Source organism: Phasianus colchicus, chromosome 1, assembly GCF_987193195.1.
Source record: "Phasianus colchicus chromosome 1, bPhaCol1.hap1.1, whole genome shotgun sequence".
NCBI lineage: Eukaryota > Metazoa > Chordata > Aves > Galliformes > Phasianidae > Phasianus > Phasianus colchicus.
The window spans coordinates 60,008,802-60,028,116 of NC_143436.1; the positions used below are offsets into that span (position 1 = coordinate 60,008,802).

Sequence of the window (19,315 nt, forward strand, 5' to 3'; positions counted from 1 at the left end):
CAAATAAAGTGATTGCTGAAAATAGACTTACATTTGTGGTTTGAGAAGCATCTCATCTAATTCCCAATGATGCTTGTAAACCCCTACACACAGGCACAGAGAGGAGAGTTGTTTATTTGTTATTGGCTGCTTTTGAGGGAGAGTTGATAACATCATCTTAAACTCTACACCCATATTATACAGTAAAAAAAAGATGCAGGATAAAAACATATTTTAGTAATTGCTTTAAAAACCATTTATAAACTGGCCAACCAGTGAGCAATTTTGAAGCTGGAGCTCTTTAATTCTAGTATTACAAGAACCAACATTGCCAGTCTTCCTTGTTTCTGGCCCTGGCAGGTTGCTGTTCACAGATTGCTGTGTGCAGACATGACACATGCAACCCTGAGCAGCTTGGTGGAACGAATGTATATTTTAGGGGACCTACTTTTCCATGAGTATCTTTTTAACCTCTTAATGTTGACTGTTACTGTGAGATTAGAGTTCTGCATACGCAGAAGGTTCCTCATCTAGATTATAGACATTACTGAACAAAGTCAAGAAAGAAATAAGAAATCCAGCACATTTCATCAAAGGTATAGTTAAACAAAGATTGTGATCTTGTGCACTGAGATGAAACTAACGAAGCCAAATTAATGTGCTCATCCAGCATCTACGCTCCAGTTCTAGCTAGCTCAGGATGTTGTCCACAGGGTTACGAAGCTAATTCTAGTACTGGATAAATCTCTTCCTTTGTGAGATTCTTATCCTGGAAACCTGATCTCTTGCTTTGCTTTCCTTTATTTTATGAAAGCATTGAGGTAATTCAAATAGAGAAGATCCTCCACAACTACACCCAAAGTTTCAAAGTCAGTTTTAAGAACTCATTTACTTAGAGTCACAGGATCACAGAATGGTTGAGGTTAAAATGGCCCTCTGAAGGCCATATGGTACATCCCCCTGCTCAAGAAAAGACACCAAGAGCAGATTTCCCAGGAATGTGCTTCATTGCTAACTGAATACTGCTTTAAACAGTCCTGTTTCTATACAACTGCTAAGGGAACTTTAGTCTATTGAGCATACTCTTTCACTTATCTGCTTCTGTAGTCAGCAAATCAAATGGATTTCAGACACAAAATTATCTTTCATAAACTACGTAACACAAAAGTTACTTAGCAGCTCCTCCTCCAGATCGCACAACTTAAAATTAGGCCTTTTTAATGAGTATTTTCATAGTAACACTCTTTATAGATGTTACAGAAAAAGTCTTGCCGTACAATGTTTCTGGTGATCTCTCACTTCAAGTTGTTGCACAGATTCTGAAAGATGCACTGCAACAAATGAGTAGGTGATTAACCTGGGAACTGGTGTGCCCACATTTCATTCTTTTGTCAGTCAAGTATTTGACTGTCACACCTAGAGCAAGTGGTAATTCAAACAGCTTGTTCACTGGGAGTTCTCCAATATATTAGTTCAAATTTCCAGCTAAAATTCAGACAAAGCTACAACTTTTAGGTTAGCTGTGAGGACCAGTTTCTTCTCTTACCTATTCCAATGTAAGGGGCTGTCTGGCCTATAAAAGCTGACATTCCCTTTTCACTCCATGCTGTACCAGTGCAAAAGGCTCATAACCTAGCTAAGGTATAACTACCATGAAAGAAAATCTTCTTTCTGCAAACAAATCCCAAATGTGAAAAACTCCACAAAAACCTGGATTCCTACTGACATCACTAGAATATCTAAGAACTTGCAACAGGGTGCATGAGAAAGGAAATTGGTTTTAAGCCTCATTAGGATGCATTTGAGCATGGAAAGTGTCTGGGCAGTTTAGTATCATAAATTTAGACTTAGCTATGCATAAGAAACAAGAGGCAGCAAGTCTTAGCATATTTCCTATGAGCAATTAAAGTTTCACCTTTTCTGATAACTTAGAATCTGTTGGCAAATTATGACCAAGTTTCACTGAGATATAAAGATTGTGAATGTGATTAATCTTTCCTACCAGCTCTGTAAAAGTAGCTAGCTAGGGACAAACTAGTAGGGAACAGGCACAAAGCAATATGGACCTTCTCCCTAAAGGCTTCTCAGAAGATTATAGGCCTGTTTTTGGAAGCTGCTCTGAATTTGTCACACCCACTGAGGGCCATACAGGCTCCCATGGCTCTGCTCAGCTCTTTCAAAGCAGAAATCACTTCACCCTTACAATATGCAGACCACATTGAATGGAAACAGCATAAATATTTCTCAGCCGTCAAATCCCATTCTTCAATTGTTTATTCTAGAACTGAGCTGCTTCTTCTCTCAGAGGAGAAAGTAGCATAGCAGTGAAACATCCTGCTCAATACTAGAAAGAGTGAACCCATCATCAGAAGTAACCATCTTGACACCAAATCTACAAAAAAGTAAACAGAATGCTAATTGTCTTCTTGAAAAAAAAGAAGAAGAGGAAGGAGAATTTGATGAAAATAGATGGCTTTATATCTCATAACAACATCATACAAAACACCAAACTACTAACTGTAGATCACATCTGAGTCAGAAGACAGAGCACTGACCATTGAGTCATCAGCACCTGCATTCTACTGGCAGGTCCTCCTATCAAAACACCCTGTAGTTCTGGGAAAATTGTAATGACAGTTGCTATTAGAGTTGTATGAATTAATGGTACAGAGGGCCAAATCTTCTGCTAGCATAATTTAGGAGTGCTGCAGCAGCAGAGAATTGAGATCATAATTCACACAGTGTTGTCATGTAGCCCAATCTGTTTATAAAAAATAATTTGAAAAAATACTTGCTGTACCTGGCTCTGCATACCTTATGAGAGCAGATAAAATCTAATTTTGTATTAGTACCAGTGGCTTTGGCTGTAGGCCACAGCGCGTTCCTTATAATAACATGCTGGTCACCAGAAGAGGTTTTGGTGATGGCAAGATTAAAACAGCAAACTGTAATTGCTATGGTTACCACAGCATAGAAATAGAACAGAGATTGAAAAGTAAGTTCTGAAATGACTATCTTCTTCATTAGCAACAATCTGCTGAGGCTGCTTCACATTCTTGCTTGCTTACTGGAAGCACAGTACTCTAGAAGCATGAATTATGATGTGACATTCCCAATCACACTCATCTTCACCATCATGTCACCAGCTTCTTGAATAAATCAGATCTGCATTCATTGAATGAATATGTTTTTTATTATTATGGAACAAATTGGAAGGACAAGGTATGTTTTGGATACCGAGCCTTAAATTCAGGAGTGACTATTACGTTTTTTAGAAGAATTCTGACACAGGCTACAAAGAAGGTTCTTAAGGCCTGTACATATGGGGAAGAAGATGGACAGAAGGAGCCTCCAGACCCTGATGAGCCATGTGGACAGGAAAACCAATGTTACAGGCCTTCTTTCGCTATCATACACCAGGTTCATTTAAAGGATAACCTGTAGCCTGTGCCACTATGCCACTCCTACTGAGACAGCAGTGAAGAACAGCTGCTGAAGGACTGCCATGTGTCAAAGCAACAAAATGTTTTATCCTTCCTTTAGGCCCAATCTGCTTGCATGGATTCTGAGCTACTACCACCTCAAAGACAACATCTGCAGACAAGAGCCTACTTCTTGTGGCTACTGGGATCACCCTGCAGCAGGGTACCAGGGTACCCATCACACCTCGCTCTATTCAGCAACACCACACGCACTAAGTGAATTGAGCGCAGAGCAATAGGGGGTCATTGGTTTGCTTTGCATGACCTTAAATTCTTTTTCCTTTAGAATAGATAGCTGAAACCCACTTGGTACTGAGAATGGTCTTTAATAGAAGGAGGGTCAGTTGCATAAGACCTCAGTGCTGCAACAGGACATACAAAAAGCAGTAAGGTATCAGGCAATTTAGTTTCAGGAATTTCCACCACTGCCTAGATAAATGAAGCTAAAGGTTTGTGACAGCTGCTTGTGTTTTGATTATCTCTTTCAGGGTCTCTGAGTTCAAAATCACATTCTACAGAAGCAACTGGCAGAAAGAAATTATTTCTAATAACCCATCCATATCAGAGGCCCCATTATTATTATTAATTACTCATATTGCCATAGGACCTCATTGTCCCAGCCAAGAATAGACGCTCACTGTATTGCACTCCATACAAACAGGCAGGAAAAGGCAGACCTTGCCCCAGAGCTTGCCCCAGAGCTTGCTGCCTACAAAAACCCAGGCCAAGCACCATGTTAACTACTGCCAGTTCTGCAAGAAGTCTAATTTAGTGCTCAAGCCTGATTATGGCCGGCCTGAGCTCTCAGCCAACTACAAAGGTCATACCTCACAGACATTTCCCACATACCACCATGACAAAGGGCAGCCCACACATCCAGCCCACTACAATAAGCCGTGCCATATAACCTTCCCACATACATCAGAGACAACAAAGCATCACTCTGTGGTGAGAGCACTGGAGGAGGAGAGGCATGGCGCATCCTTTACAAGGGGAGCTGGCTGAAATTGGTCTCCTCCTGCAAGGAACAATTGAAAATCAGGAAAGAACAAAAAACTGCAGCTGAAAGGAGTTGTGTTTTGGAAAGGGCTGAGTGGGAAGGAGTAGACCGGCTGCTACAAGCATGACAAAGGCAGCCCAAAATGATCCAGTGGCCAAAGGGGGAAGCATGAGCAGAAGAAGTGAAAGAGCAGCTGAGAGGAGAGACAGGGTCTCATCTGGGGATGCCAGGTACCTTGAGTGTGCTCTGGGCTCACTGCAGCACGTGGGAGAGGGACTGGGAGTGGTGGGAGGGTGAAGGGGCAGCCCCACAAGTCAATGGGGTACCAGTGAGGAGCTGCTGTCTATCGTGACAAGGGCTTTCTCACTGAAACACTGACAGCTAACTCATTAAGAAACCAAACAGGTTTCTGTAAGTTTTTAATCCTCATTTTTCCTTAAATTTTGATTGCATCACAGTAGCAAAACTACCAGCCAAATCATTCTTAACTGGCCTTATTGGTCCCACTGGCACCAGTGCAAGCTACTGCCCAAGCTGGCCGGTGAGAACAAGGCTGCTGTTTTCTTTGGCTTTCTGGTTGGTCAATCTTTTCACATGGATGGATTTTTAAAAGATAAATGATTGGATTACAGCTGAGAAAATCTCTATTTTCTTTGTTATTTAGCCATAGATTTCTTATGCAGTTATGGAACAACCTATCTCTGCACAGCTTCTGGGCCTCCATTATTCATCTAAATAAATTCCCTTTATTATTCCTTAATAGCAAATCTCCAACAACGTTCTCTATTTCCACAGAAAAATCTCTAACCTTTCATTTATATGCTTGAATTCATTGTGCCAGGCATCCCAGAGTCCCCAGGTACTGCTGTCAGGCAATAAATAACAATTTATTCCACCCCACTGAGATCTAGTGGACAAAACAGCAGCTCATGAAACAAGGAGTATTTTGATTTTTCAGAATGTTCCCATTTTGACAGAGTGCTGCCTGTTCTTTCTTAGCATAGCAATTTATTTTTTTGTTTACTAACAAAATTACTTTTCAATCACTACAGATCTCTTTATGCTGATGCATTCTCTCATCACCATTATGTATATCTCATCCCTTTTGCCTGTCCGACACACGCACTTCACTCCTGGTGAAGACCCCCACCAGTGTCAACCTCACTGGGTGTCCATCCATCCCACTGGCAGCACCACGCTGACTCACTGCCTCTGCCCTTCCCTTGCTCCCTCCAGCACCAGGAAACATTGCCATTCACACAGCTGCAGCTCTCTACATAGCACAAAGCACAGGACTGCAAGCCCTGAAAAAATGTTGCTTATCAGATCCTGGACTGCTTTCTGTTAAAATAAATAGTGGACTGAAATAGAGGCCTCTCATTCTTAACCTATGGCATTCCGAAGGAAACAGCTGAGCTGAAGAACCTGCCAGGAGAAAGTCTCTCTGATGGGTTTTCGGGGCAGAATTCTAGTTTCCATTTTCTAAATACAAGTTTTCAATGTGGAATAATTAGCAATTAATTACACAGCAAGTGGATCCTTGGTTAACAGCAAGCGACTACCCATACCCAGCCCTGCCTGAGCTGGTAGAGAAACCAGGGGCTCTCCCTCAAGAAGAATCTTGCAACTAAGGGATTGTTACAGCACAAAAAGCATATACAGCACAATTTTCAACTGCAATACTTACTGCTTGCTATACCCAGGGAAGGGGTTATTTATACCCAGAGAAGGCTTACATGCTCATTTTCAATTTAAGGCTCTTCTTATCATTCTAACTTGATATAAAAGCAAATCCAACAGCAAAAAAAAAAAAACCACAGGAATGACTCTGAATCTGCATAATCTCAGCCCAAGGAACAGTGATTGAAGTACTTTTCAAACACCAAGTGCCAAGGCTTACTCAAGTTGTCATTTCATTTCCTGTTCTTGAATACATTCCGGAACTCTCGAGCAAGCAAGAAGGCAAAAAAAGAAAATCACAGATCTCACAAATTATAAAGCAGTGTTAAGTAGATTGCAATATAAATAAATAAACAAATGCAGGGGCCTAAAGGTGCATCCTGGAATCTACCCAAATAGCATCTGTAATTTCCAATTAATTGAGTAAAAAGATGTCATAGGTCCCAGTACAAACCTGCTCAGCCTGCTTAAAAAAGAACGAGCTGTGTTTTCCATGATAACAGAAATACAGATTTGATGGTGCAAACTTCTGAGTACCTGAGTTTGATATTTCAGTTCTATCACTTCAATGTGAGGGGTTCTTTTTGGAATAGTAAGCATCAAAGGATACATAGCATCACTGTAACTTCAAATTCAGCACATTTGGAAAAATGTTATCACTTACCTATGTTGTTCCAGACTTGCTTCTATTTTTACACAGTTGAGCTTACAGTATGTTAAAGGAAAGTTTTGTTATCACCAGATGGCCAGCACTGGCCTTAACTGGCAGAGAAAGTAAGAACTTACCTAATACCCAAGAAATTGAATTACCTAATGCCCAAAGTTCTGAACTCCTAACAGACCTCGTGTGCCTTCATCCCTCTTAGATACAAAGACATACCATACAAAGGTATACCAGTTGTACTATCACTTCTCTTACATGTAGTCATCTATCATACATATTATTTTAAAAAGTTCTCTTCTGATCATAACTTTACATTTCACTTTAAAAAACTGCGACTAAGGATCCAGATTTCTGACAAGTTTTATGGATTCGTAAGTAATCGATCTAATGCCCATTTTTAGCTCACTGCAGATGTAAGGTGCGTGTCAGCAGAAAATTCATTTCTTCGGGTTTCTGCCTGGTTGTTTTGTTGGGGTTTTTTTTGTTAGCTTTTTGGTTTTATTTTACCTTGCCCTTAACACATTTGGAGCTAGCCAAGCACACAGACATGATCAGTTATTGATCATGGGTTATAACAATTCATTAAGATTCAGGAATAAGATCATAGAACTATAGAATCATAAAATGGTTGAGCTGAAAGGGACCTCAAAGCTTACCCAGTCCCAACCTGCCATGGGCAAGGCTGCCTCCCAGCAGATCAGACTGCCCAGGACCCTCATCAGCCTAGCCTTGAGTACCTCGAAGGATTGGGAATCTACAACTTCTCTGGGCAGCCTGTACCACTGCCTTACCATCTTCTAAGTAAAAAATTTCCACCTGACATCCAACCTAAATCTTCCATCTTTTAGTTCAAAACCATTCCCCCTTGTCCTATCACTATCAGATCATGCAAAACGTCACTCGTCATCTTGTTAATATACTCCCTTTAAGTACCAAATGGCTGCAGTGAGGTATTCCCAGAAGCTTCTCTTGTCTCTAAACAAGCCCAGCTTCCTCAGCCTTTCTTTGCAGGAAGGATTCTCTAGCCCTCTAAGCATCATTGTGGCCCACATACTGGAGACCTAGTATTTATAACTATCCCAGTTCTCCCTGCTTTGGTGGGAGGTAATGTGAGTTCTAAGTTTATAAGACTGAGATTTTTTATCAGTGATATTTTGATGGCAGAGCTTTTTGCCAACTGGTGGTGGACACGGGCTCAACAAATAAATTATTGCTCCACTTTACCCTTGTCTTCAAGTCATACTTACTTTAAATGATCCTGAGGTGCAATCCCAAACATAGGGTATACTGCTAGAGATAGCATACTTTACATGAGATACTTCAATAAAATTTCCCTAATTATCAGTAGATGAGAATCACAGGCATCAGCAAGAAAAGGAATGAATGCAAATACTCCCCTCAGCTAGACTCAGACCAACTCTGTATGTTTGCTATCATTGTACAGAAACCTAGTTTTATCCAGAACAGCGTGACTTTTTAAAAGCTTTGTGAGGTATTCTGGGAAATAAAAACTTCTACCACCCACTTGAAAAGAACTTGTCTTTATTAAAGCTACAAATTGTACAAAGTACAAGTACAAGCTATTGAGAGCAAATTTTTTATTCAAGTTGGGCAATAATTGTTAAGGATCCTGGATTAGTCATCAAATTGAGAACCAGATACTACGTCTTCACAGAGGTTTTAACCCAACTGTGAACTCTCCACATACCCATACCTACAGACATACCTAATTCTCTCTAGCTTTCTTAACATTGGAGTGCCAAAGGTTGAGTGCTCTGTCTTGCTAAAAACCTGGAGCCAGGTATTAGAATCTGGCATCCTGCATCTTGCCATGAGGATGTGAGTAGAGGAAACTCCAGCCATGAGCAAGACTAAATCCAAATCATGCTGTGTTCATGTCTGGCCAAAAGCCAAACATTTATAAATAAATTATTCCACCAAGCCACCAGTTCTTTTTGCCTGACCCAAATTCCTATCTACACTCTTAGATTCTTGGAATCTTCTGAGCTGTAAGGGACCTCCAACAGTCATCTGGTTCAACTCCTCTACAATGAACAGGGACATACACTGGTAGATCAGGGTGCTCAGAGCCCCTCCAGTCTGACCCTGAGTGTCTCCAAGGACGGGGCATCCACCACCTCTCTGGGCAACCTGCTCCAGTGCCTCACCACCCTTATCGTAGACATCTTCCTTGTATGTCATCTCGTCTTTTTAAGTTTGAAACCATTTTCCCTTGTTCTATCACAACACACTCTGCTAAAGTCTGTCCTCTTCCTTCTTACAGCCCCCCTCCAGACACTGGAAGTCTGCTCTCAGGTCTTCCCAGAGCCTTCTCTTCTCCAGGCTGAACAGCCCCACCTCTCAGCCTGTCTTCATAGGAGAGGTGTTCCACCACTGGGATCATTTTTCTGGCCCTCCTCTGGATGCAGTTTAATAGGTTCACATCTCCCCTGTACTGAGGACTCCACATCTGCACCAGTGCAGAGCAAAGGGACAGGATCACCTCCTTGAATCTGCTGGCCACAGTTCTTTTAATGCAGCCCAGGATATGGTTGGCTTTCTGGGCTGCAAGAGCACATTGCTAGCTCTTGCCCAGCTTGCTATCCACCAGTAACCCCAAGTCTTTTTCAGCAGGGCTGTGCTCCATCCTTACATCCCCCAGACTGTACTGACAGTGGGGGTTGCCATGACCCAGGTCCAAGACCTCGCACTTGGATTTATTGAACCTCACAAGGTTCACCTGGGCCCACTGCTCAAGCCTGCCTGTCATCTCTGGATGACATCCCATCTCACAGGTGCGCCGACCACAACACACAGCTTTGGTTCCAATCCCCCTGCTATACGCAGGGACACCTCCCACTAGACTAGGTTGCTCCAAGCCCCTGTAACTACTTACAATGAATATGAGCTGGTTCTCTTCCTCCAGGTATCCAAAACAGAAGTTAAAACTGCAGCTGTTAACAGCTTTCAACCTTCCTCCATGGAAGTAAGCATCAGTCAGTGGTGACAGCATGTTAGAATTCATTCTCAGTGCAGTGACATTTAAACCTATTCAGAATAACCAGGGAAACCGAGGGAAGGCTGTGAGGGGGTGGCTAACCTTCTCAGAGAGGATGCTGAATGCAGAACATTGCCCCTGCCAAGTATCATCTGCAATTTCTGAGAGCACAAAATTAAAAATAAACAAATAGATTTAAAAAAAAATAAAAAAAAAAAAAGAACAGGAAGGAGGAATGGAGTTTGGAGTTTGTATAATTTAATTGAAATGACCCCAGAAGTGACTGACTGAAGTGAAAGGTGACTAACCGGTAACTGAGGACTTCTTTCTACCTATGGGTTAAGCACAGTGTTGTATGCATTAATCCTAGCAATGGAAACCTACCTGCTGCACAGTGGGCTTAACATAGCCATACAGCACGGGGACAAATTAAATGTGATTCAAAGGAGAAAGAAAGAAGGAAAAGGTATGGCATGGCTGTGTGGGTAAATGGTTCTACTCCCAGCCCTGATGACAAGTACTTGACTGCATTGCTAATCTCACTGTGCATCAGTTTTCTTGTCTGGGGTCAAATAAATAACCCCAAAAAACAAACAATGAGGGAAAAAAAAAAAAAAAAAACAGGTTTGTTGTTTGCAAAACATTAGGAAAAGATATCCTCCTGTGCACTCCATCAGCCAATCAATTTTAAAATTGCCTTAGAAGTCATCTTTCCAAGGATCAGTTTAATGGCGAGGCTGCTACAAAGCAGAACTGACAAATCTGCTGTTTCATTTTCAGCCTGTATTAAAATAACATTTCTAAGTGTTTTTATGATTCTCTCATGTCACTGCAATACCAGGACACAGTACGGAAGGTCTAGTCTGCCACATTTCTTACATTCACGGATTGACAAAATGGGTCTTTTATGTACTAAAAAAAAAAAAAATCAGTTCAGCCTCTTGTGGAGACGCAAATCTACACTAATTAAGATGTAGGGCAGAGACTGAAAAGGGGAAGATAAAAAAGAGCATAAACCATCATGGACTGGAGACGAATGCTGTACCTACCAGAATAAGAAGCAGAAAATGAAAGGCTGCAGACAGAGTGGGAGGAGGAATCACAGGAGATATACTGTGAATGGGAATGGACCAATCTTCACCTTAGCAAAAGCCTTTTCGTGTTGACAGTCTTAATAAATAATATAATATAATAAAGGTTTAGGATAAAAATCTGCTTTTTCCTTTAACTATTAGGTTTGTTGTTAAATTTTGATACTGAAAGACATTCAGAAACACAAATATTTGAATCATGAAATTTTTACTTAATAAAACTCTCCACAGAGAAGCACAGTTCCCATTAAAGCACTAACCTGCAGTCTACCTCAATTCCTATCTGCTTACTTCAGCTTTAGGCACCTGCCCTTGCAGAGATGTGTTTTTTACCTTTGGAATAGTCCTAATGGCATCCATCTGTATCTGGTCTGTACTGTGGACTGCCTTTACAGGACAGTATGAAAAATTGCTGTTTTATCCTCATTGTCATCTGCTGCTAGCAATGCAAGCAGTCCTGAATAAAGGGACAAAGGGAACATTCATATCTTTGCATGCCATATCAATTCCTCTAAATTAAGAATATGTCCCCTCTCCTCCCCTGTAAAATACAATGTTGTGAAGTTCAGAAGGAAATGAGGAAAGATGAAAGAAATGAAAGTCATGCCACAAATGCAAGGCAGTTCAACAGAAATGAATGCATGCTTTTCATCTCTGCCATTATAAATTAAAATCACTGAAAAAATGGATTGTATAGAATTGTACTGAATTAAACATTACCCTCTCAGGTATCAGACAAATTGGGAAGGGAAATCCATGGCAAGGCTAACTTTTTAGCAAAGCCTTACATTATCACAGAGCTATGAGAGATGCAGAAACACAAGTGATTCCTATTTCATTTCCATTGTCCATAGGCTGAACAAGACACCCATGCAAAAACAGAACAGAAAAATGAGGTGCTTAAATGGACACATTTGAGCTTGAAAAATTGAGAAGTTTTTCAAAAAGCCCATTCTTTTTTTTTAGAAGCCCTTAATGCAGACAGAAAAAAAATTTTTTTTTTAATATATATATATGAGAACTTGCATGTAATTCCTCCAAGTGGCAATTAATTGCACAAGGTACGTAAAAATTGGCCAGGTGCAAATTTAGTCTATGCATCTGACTTTGACAGTGCTCCTCATTTTACCTTGATGAATGCTCATAAATTACTGTTTTATGCCAAATGTTATTTTCCCCACCACTGTTTTCCCCCAGTTGCATTTTCCATAAAGCCAGGTGTTAAGTCTGCTTACAGACTGCACCCACACACATCACAGAAAGAAAATCTACACTGCAATAAAGAAGGGAAGGAAAAACATTTCACATAAATGAGGGTGAAAAGATGGTAGTGAATTATTTTTTTAAATTAATTACAAAGGACTTAATTCCAAACAGATGCAGACCTTTAGATTAAAGCCTGTTCAGCGGCCATCATTCTACATTCACAAATCTTAAACAGGAAGTATTTCACAATAGCAATGCCTGGCTCCCCCATTAACACTGCAATCAGTCATTTTAGATTCGGTACTAATTCAATATTTTATAGAAAATCTAAGGAAAATTAACTTTTTCATGACATAAAATCCAACTCCTAGTTATCTCAGAGTTCAACACGTGGGTGCTACAATTTAAATCCTCAGATTAAAGAGGGATTCCTTAAAAATTTCTTAAAAGAATGAAAGTAAGAAAGCAATTTAACTATGGGGAGAAAATAAAATGAACTCTATTTAGATTTATTTTGGTAGTATGTGAGCCACAACTGTTTAAAACTATCATTGTTTAAGGGTTGGCTATTGCAGGACGTCTAACAAATTACATGTTTATCTGTACTGGCTCATAAGGACACAATGCAATTAGTGAGAGGAACTGGCAATACAGGTCCCTCCAACAAAAACAGAAGAAAAAAAAGATCATCTACATTTTTCTTTGCATGCTGCCAAAGCTCCAGCAATTTCCCATAACATTATTTCAGCTGCTTACGTTTTCTGTAGGCTAATGCACAGAATACATTTCCCTTTAGAGGAAACCATCCTCCCATAATTTGATGAGCATCTCTTTTAGCATCAGTACCTGTTTATGCAGCTCATTCTGTCCCCCTGTTTCTTTGGCATTCATTCCTATCCCCACACTGACTTTTGGCTATGTGAGTATAGCAAGTTACGGGAAGGTATTGTGAACCATATCATGTACCCAGTCTGGTTACAGATAGCATCCAACCCCTTCTCTGTTATTTTTAATTGAGGTCGGTATAAACATTTGCATATCTGAGAGTCAGAACAGGGACAGGAATGACAAAGGGAAATGCAGGGCTGTCCTGCTGAGAGAAAAGCAAATCAAAACGCTCCCTCACTAACCCGAGGTCAATGCAGGCTCAATGACAACCAAAAGTGAAATTCAGGCATAGAGCGAGGCTACGTATCTGCTAATGGTCACTATTTCCAGGCAGCATGCTGTTATGTGTTGGGTAATGCACAGTAAGCTGCAGCTGGGATTGAACTGGGTACAGTGGGCACTCCCAGAGACTTTGCATGCTCCAGGCCCACTACTGCCTACCTCCTTTCTCATCCATCCCACCTCCTGCTCAAAGCAGGGTAAGTTCTGAGCTCAGGAGACAGCACAACCTCTCTGGGCAGCCTGTGCCACTTTCTGGCCTCATGGGGAAACAGCTCCTCTTGTAATCCAGCCCGAGTCTCTCTAGTTTCAACCACCCAGTTCTCTTGCCCTCTCACTGCACTCCGCTGTGAAGAGGCTGGCTCTATCTTCTCAGGAACACCCTTGCGGGACTAGACAGGTTGCTGCAGGGTTCTTCAGAGCCCTCTCTCCTCCATGCTGAGCAGACCCTGCTCCCTCAGTCTCTCCTCACAGCACTTGCAGTCCTCTGTTGAACTCAGGCCATTTTGTTGCAGGCCTATGCTTAGAAGGAAAGCACGGAGGGATGGATGAAGAGCCGGAGGAGCACCCAAAGCTTTGTCTGACTTTGCTGTGCTCTTCTGAGTGGCACTGTGTAAGCAGGCTCCAAAGGGCTGAGATGAGGACGATGTGTTGGAAATGCTCAGCCTCATTCCACATACACTGTTGCCAAAATATATATTGAGATGGCGTCAGTTCACAGCTCCCAAGTTACATATTTGGGACATGCTCATCTCTGGGTTGAATTCAGAACATCCCATTGGGATTTATGAGCTGCTCTGCGCTTTCCTAAGCATCCTGTGCTACAGACAGGTGTGTGGAGGGATCACCCATTTAACAGGGCTGTATCTGAGACAAGGAGCCTCCCTTCTGCTGTTTTTCAGATCCAGAAAGCCTCATTCAAGGCAGAGAAGAAACTGCAAACAGAGAGCTTTGGAGAAGAGTCAGTTAGTTGAGGCAGCACTGTGTCAGGGGATTGAGGAGATGGAGTTTGGGTCACCTGCATGAAAGTGGTGCAGGGAAGAGCAGAACAAACAGCACAGAAGCTGCTAGACATAGCTTCAGCTCTACTTGCCCAAGGCTCTTTCCAGTCACAAACAAAGAATTATTTCTGGAAGCCGCATTACTAAACTAAGAACTTAATAGCCATTGATGCAACACCTCTGTGAGGTAAGGAAAATACAAATTTATGATATGCAAAAGACAGGGCTGCTTACCACTAGTCCGGTTTCCAATACGTTACCAAGGATACTTAGCTTTCAAATAATAGGAACCCCAAACTGCCCCTTCAACCTAAAAATCCGATAGCCCAGCTCTATCCATTATCCAGAGAAGTTTAATCCCCTAGAATAAAATGTATAAAACCCAAGAAGCTGAGAAACTGCTTAAATTAGTCAGAGAGTGAGTCAAGGAGAGGCCCTTCAGCATCTGTTTAGCTGCTATGTCCATAATTTGATTTCCGAAAAGAAATCTCTGCTTAGGATTTCCCAGGCCTAAATGCCTCACAGAGCTGGGCACCAAAGCTGCTTTCAATCCCATTGTATCATGACTCCAGGTGACTGACATTTCTCCCCTCTAAAAACATTGCAGGCCCCTACTGCACAGTAGCTAATCACAGAAGCACAGGATGGCAGAGGTTGGAAGGGACCTCTTGAGATCATCTTGTCCAGCCCCTCGCTCAAGCAGGGCAGCTAAGCAGGTTGCCCAGCAAAGCCATGAAGACATTCTACACATCATTAAAAGAATAAAAACTAACAGCAGAGATTGTCCTTATGGCAAATGCAATATAAATACAAATATGAAAAATGCTGAAAAATGGTTTCCACAAAATATGCTGGTAATTAAACTCCCACCCCAGGAAAGCAGGTTACCTTTATGTACATGACTATTTCTCTCTGAACTCTTATTAACTGCATGTTAAAAGGCACGTTTGCTAAAAAACTTATTGAACAAGAACCCTAAAACTACAGCATTTTTACTGCAGAGACAAAATACTACTAGCTTGAGATATAATTAAATAAGGCATAGAAACATCATTGTCAGAGTGAAAAATGAAGAATAAATAAATAAGCCTGCAGAAAATAATGAAGCTTTAAAATAAGAATGCTTTGTTCAACACTAGTCCTTCAATCTTGTTTGACTTCAGGACCACCAGTGCTCCATCTCATAACACTGAAGGCTGCTATAGGCAACACAACGCAATGAACCTTTCCACATTCCTACTGTTCATTTCATTAAAAAAAACATAACGTTAATAGCTGATAGATGTTTTGCATCTTTTCTGGACAGCTTACACATGTAATAACTGCTCTATTTTGGAAGAAGCCCTTTTTAGGTCACTGTTTAAAACTTCAGCCCCAAAACATCCAAATCTTAGGCTAAAGGAGAAACATCTGAACAAACAACAAGAAACAGCAGAGGCTACTAGAACAATTCATGTCGCATGGTGGGTAGCGTATATTCTATATACAAGAATTAATATTTAATGTAATGTATTGCAGTTTGCTCTTACATTCTATAATGGTCTTATGTTCCCATCTCACTCTCCAGCAATGGAAATTATTGTATAGCTGTGGTTCTGTATTGCAGCCTTTATGGAAAAAGCCCCATTGAAGTTCACTTGAGTTTTGAACTGCGAAGGAACAGAGAAGACTTCAGACCCTAGATGTCTAAGCCATGACTAAGTAGGAAAAGACAGGCAGCAACAAATACAATGAGCTCCTTAGAACAGAACACAAGAATCTAATAATAAAATAATGTAAAAATGAAGACTTGCCTCGATAAAAATATAGGATAAGGTTTGACTCTGGTAAATGAATCTGTTCAGAGAAAGTCTGCACAAGAAGAGCTAATACCCTTAACCATAATTCTGCCCACACCATTGCACCTACTGCTTCTCTTGAATGGATGAGCCATTTGTTTCAGTACACACTTGAGGCCTCATTTCATAGAATCACAATGTTTGGGGTTGGAGAGGACTATAAATCCTATCTAGTTCCAACCTCCAGCCATGGGCAGGGCTGCCATCCCACAGCTCAGGCTGCCAGGCCCCATCCAACGAGGGCTTGAATGCCTCCATGCATGGGGCACCACAGCTTCTCTGGGCATCCACAATTTCCACACTTCATTTTTACTTCAGAGATGCTATAGATGTAGAGAAGCCAGAGGGGAAGTACAAATCCTCACAGTCACACGAGGCATGTTGCTGGCTCCTATTCAGTCACGGTGCACTGATGTCCCCACATGCAGGCCACAGCCTGGAGTATCACCTGCAGTGCCAGATGGAGATAACACACACACACTCTCTCCATACATTTTGAAGGAAGCCTTAATAAAAAAGCTGGCTTTGGGTTGCTTCTGTCAATTTGCTTGAGAGCTTTCAGACAGAACCCTACAACCCAAAAATCTGCATCCCCAAATCTCCACAACACAGTTTGCCCAAACCAACTCAGACCGAATCCTGCCTCGCTAATGTCATCACAGGCATCATTTGCTCACAGACAGGAATCTGATCTGCACTCAAAGAACAGTCATAATGTTGGTGTTAACAGAGAAGATTAGAAAATACTTTATAGTGACAGGAAGGAATATGAGCAAATTCTCCTTTGCAGGGCTGCATGCGTGACAAGAATCAGTGCAGTTTCTCCTATCAAGAAAGAACAAATCTCCTGGAGAATAAACAGAGGACAGAAATGCCCCATCTGTGGCAATGGAGAGCTCTGGAATTGAAAGCCCACGACCTGACCTGGAAACAGGAGTGGCTGCTCTCTGGCTTGGCATCAGGCAAGCTACAGGAATTCTGCTTTTCCCCTCTCAATGGATATCTCCGTATCTACGCTGTGGTTGGCACAGCATGAAGGCACAGCTCTGTGGGACAGCTGCAGAGCACACAATCCCACTGACTTCAAGGGGAAGTAAACAGGAAGAGGATCTGTGCCCATCTTTGATTTCAATTAACCATGTTGACTAATTCCTCTAGCTTCTGAATTCACTCTCAGTTCCTTGTACTACCCCTTCTACCTGTAGCCATGTGCACTGATGTGTCATCCATTCCATTAGTGTCTTCATGTCCCTGCCAGTTGCATATCTCCATCCCTGGACTATTGATTTCAAAGTCGCAAGCCTACTGCATAGATTCAGCAGAGATAGGGAGGCAGTCATCAAGCTGAATAGGTTTTTCTGAAAATTAGCTTTCTTCTTCTTTAATGTATAATTTTTAAACTCTTGTGGTCCCTGGGGCAAACCTGTAGCATAACATGTTTACCTGCAAGTAAAATGAAACCTTCATTTTATTTAAAATGTTTCTAGAAGTGCAGCAAAGCTGATGCTCTAAAGAATACTTGTATCTGATCTAAATTCATTGAGTGATTTCTCTCCATTCCTTCCACATACAGAATGTGGTCCTGATCTCTGAGCGAAGAGAATTTCTGCACGTTATATACAATGAGATGTTTTTGCAGAATAAAACATTTCTTTTAAATCTGGGGGAAAATAATCTGTTCAATACTTTCCCTTCCCTGTTTGAAAGATGGAATCCTTTACATTCAAATACCGCACAGAAACACTCCGCAGTGTAGGGCTATCAGTGCTGTAGATGTATGCACATGCCCCTTCTGGGATCCCATGTGTGTGCACAGCCTCAACCTCAGGTTATTTCCCTTCATGATGAACACGAGAGGAGTGATGATATCTCAGTCACGTCCAACAGAGCCAAAAGGTGCTGTATAGCACTCACCTGCCCTGTGCTCCGGATGCTACAAAACCACCTTTGGAAGCCCAACTCCAACCAGCCCTCGTACCAAACATTTCTCCTTTCAGCATGACGCAGAACTTTAATTTCCACCGAGTGGGGGTGACCTCAAGACTACTTTCTCTGCCCGGATGGCAGCGATTCCCCTGGCTGCCGGAACGAAACCAGCCTATAAATAACTTCAGAAGGAATCGTCTCCCTTCCCGTGCACTGCAGACAGCTGTTTACACGGCTCCCACGTCCGAGCGTCAGCTCAGCGCTCGGCTCCGCGCGGTTTAATTTCCCCTTCTCAGCATCCGCAGCCGACGCAGCCGTGCCCTGAGCTCCCCCCGGGGCGCAGATGTCTGCCGCCACGAGCCGGGGTTCCGTCTTCGGCCCCGGCTACGGCCGAGCCCCGCTCCCCTCCCCGCGGCTCCCCGCAGCCTCCGTGGCCCGCACGTCGGCTCGCCCACCCGCAGGCGGCCGGAGCGGGGCTCCCCCGTCACGGACACGCGTGGGCAGCCCCGCAGCGCCCCGCAGCCGGCGGGGAGAGACAAAAGCCCGGGCCGGCTCACCTCCTTCAGCTGCTCCAGCTCCTGCTTGAGGCCGTCATACTCCGCCTCCAGCTCGTCGTACTGCTGCTTGAGGGTGAGCTTCTCCTCCAGCACCACCAGCCCATATTCCGCCGCCTGGATCTTCTCGTGGGTCGTCTCGGAGAGCTCCCGGGTCAGCCGCTCGATCTCGCTCTTGTAATGGTCCGCGCCCTGCAGCACCTCCTCCGCAGCCATAGCCCCGCCGGCTCTGCCGCGCACCGCGTCGCCGCGCCGCCGAAGCAGCGAGGGGGCGGGCGCGGCCGAGGGGCGGCACCGGCACCGCCGACCTGGGGACGGGGATGGGGATGCGGGCGGAGATGGGGCCGCCGAGCGCCGCCCCGCCGCAGTCGCGCCCCCGGCCCCGCCGCCGCTCTCGCCTCCCCCGGCCCTGCGGCGGCCCCGCGGCCCGCAGGAGGCCGGGGCGGCGATTGGGGCGGGCGGGAGCGCGCGTCGGTGCGGCGGCTCCCGGGGAGCTGGCGGAGCCCTCCTCTGCGCGCGGGGCCGGCACCCCCGCCCCCTCAGCGCGGTCCCTCCCCTGCGCTCTTCAAGATGACGGCGGCCTGTCGGGTTCGGTGCCGTCCGCCGGGCCAGAGCGACGTGGGGATGCGGGGCGATGGAGCCCTCTCGCTCGGCTCGGCGGGTTGTGGTGACGGCCGCGGCACCGCGGTGATGTTAAAAATAGAACATGGGATGCAGTCCAGGAGACTG

General features: G+C 43.4%; 1 protein-coding gene across 8 annotated transcripts in view; it reads right to left on the reverse strand.

Annotated features, from left to right (window-relative positions):
* The window catches only part of BICD1 (BICD cargo adaptor 1), a 175,523-nt gene extending 156,601 nt beyond the window's left edge, over window positions 1–18,922 (reverse strand). For all 8 annotated transcript variants that reach the window (XM_090144655.1, XM_090144642.1, XM_031589826.2 and 5 more), the window contains exon 1: window positions 18,590–18,922. In XM_090144655.1, coding sequence (XP_090000781.1) covers window positions 18,590–18,802 — 213 coding nt within the window. In that variant the 5' untranslated portion in view covers window positions 18,803–18,922. The remainder of the gene's footprint in view (window positions 1–18,589) is intronic.
* Between the last annotated feature and the right edge of the window lie 393 nt (window positions 18,923–19,315).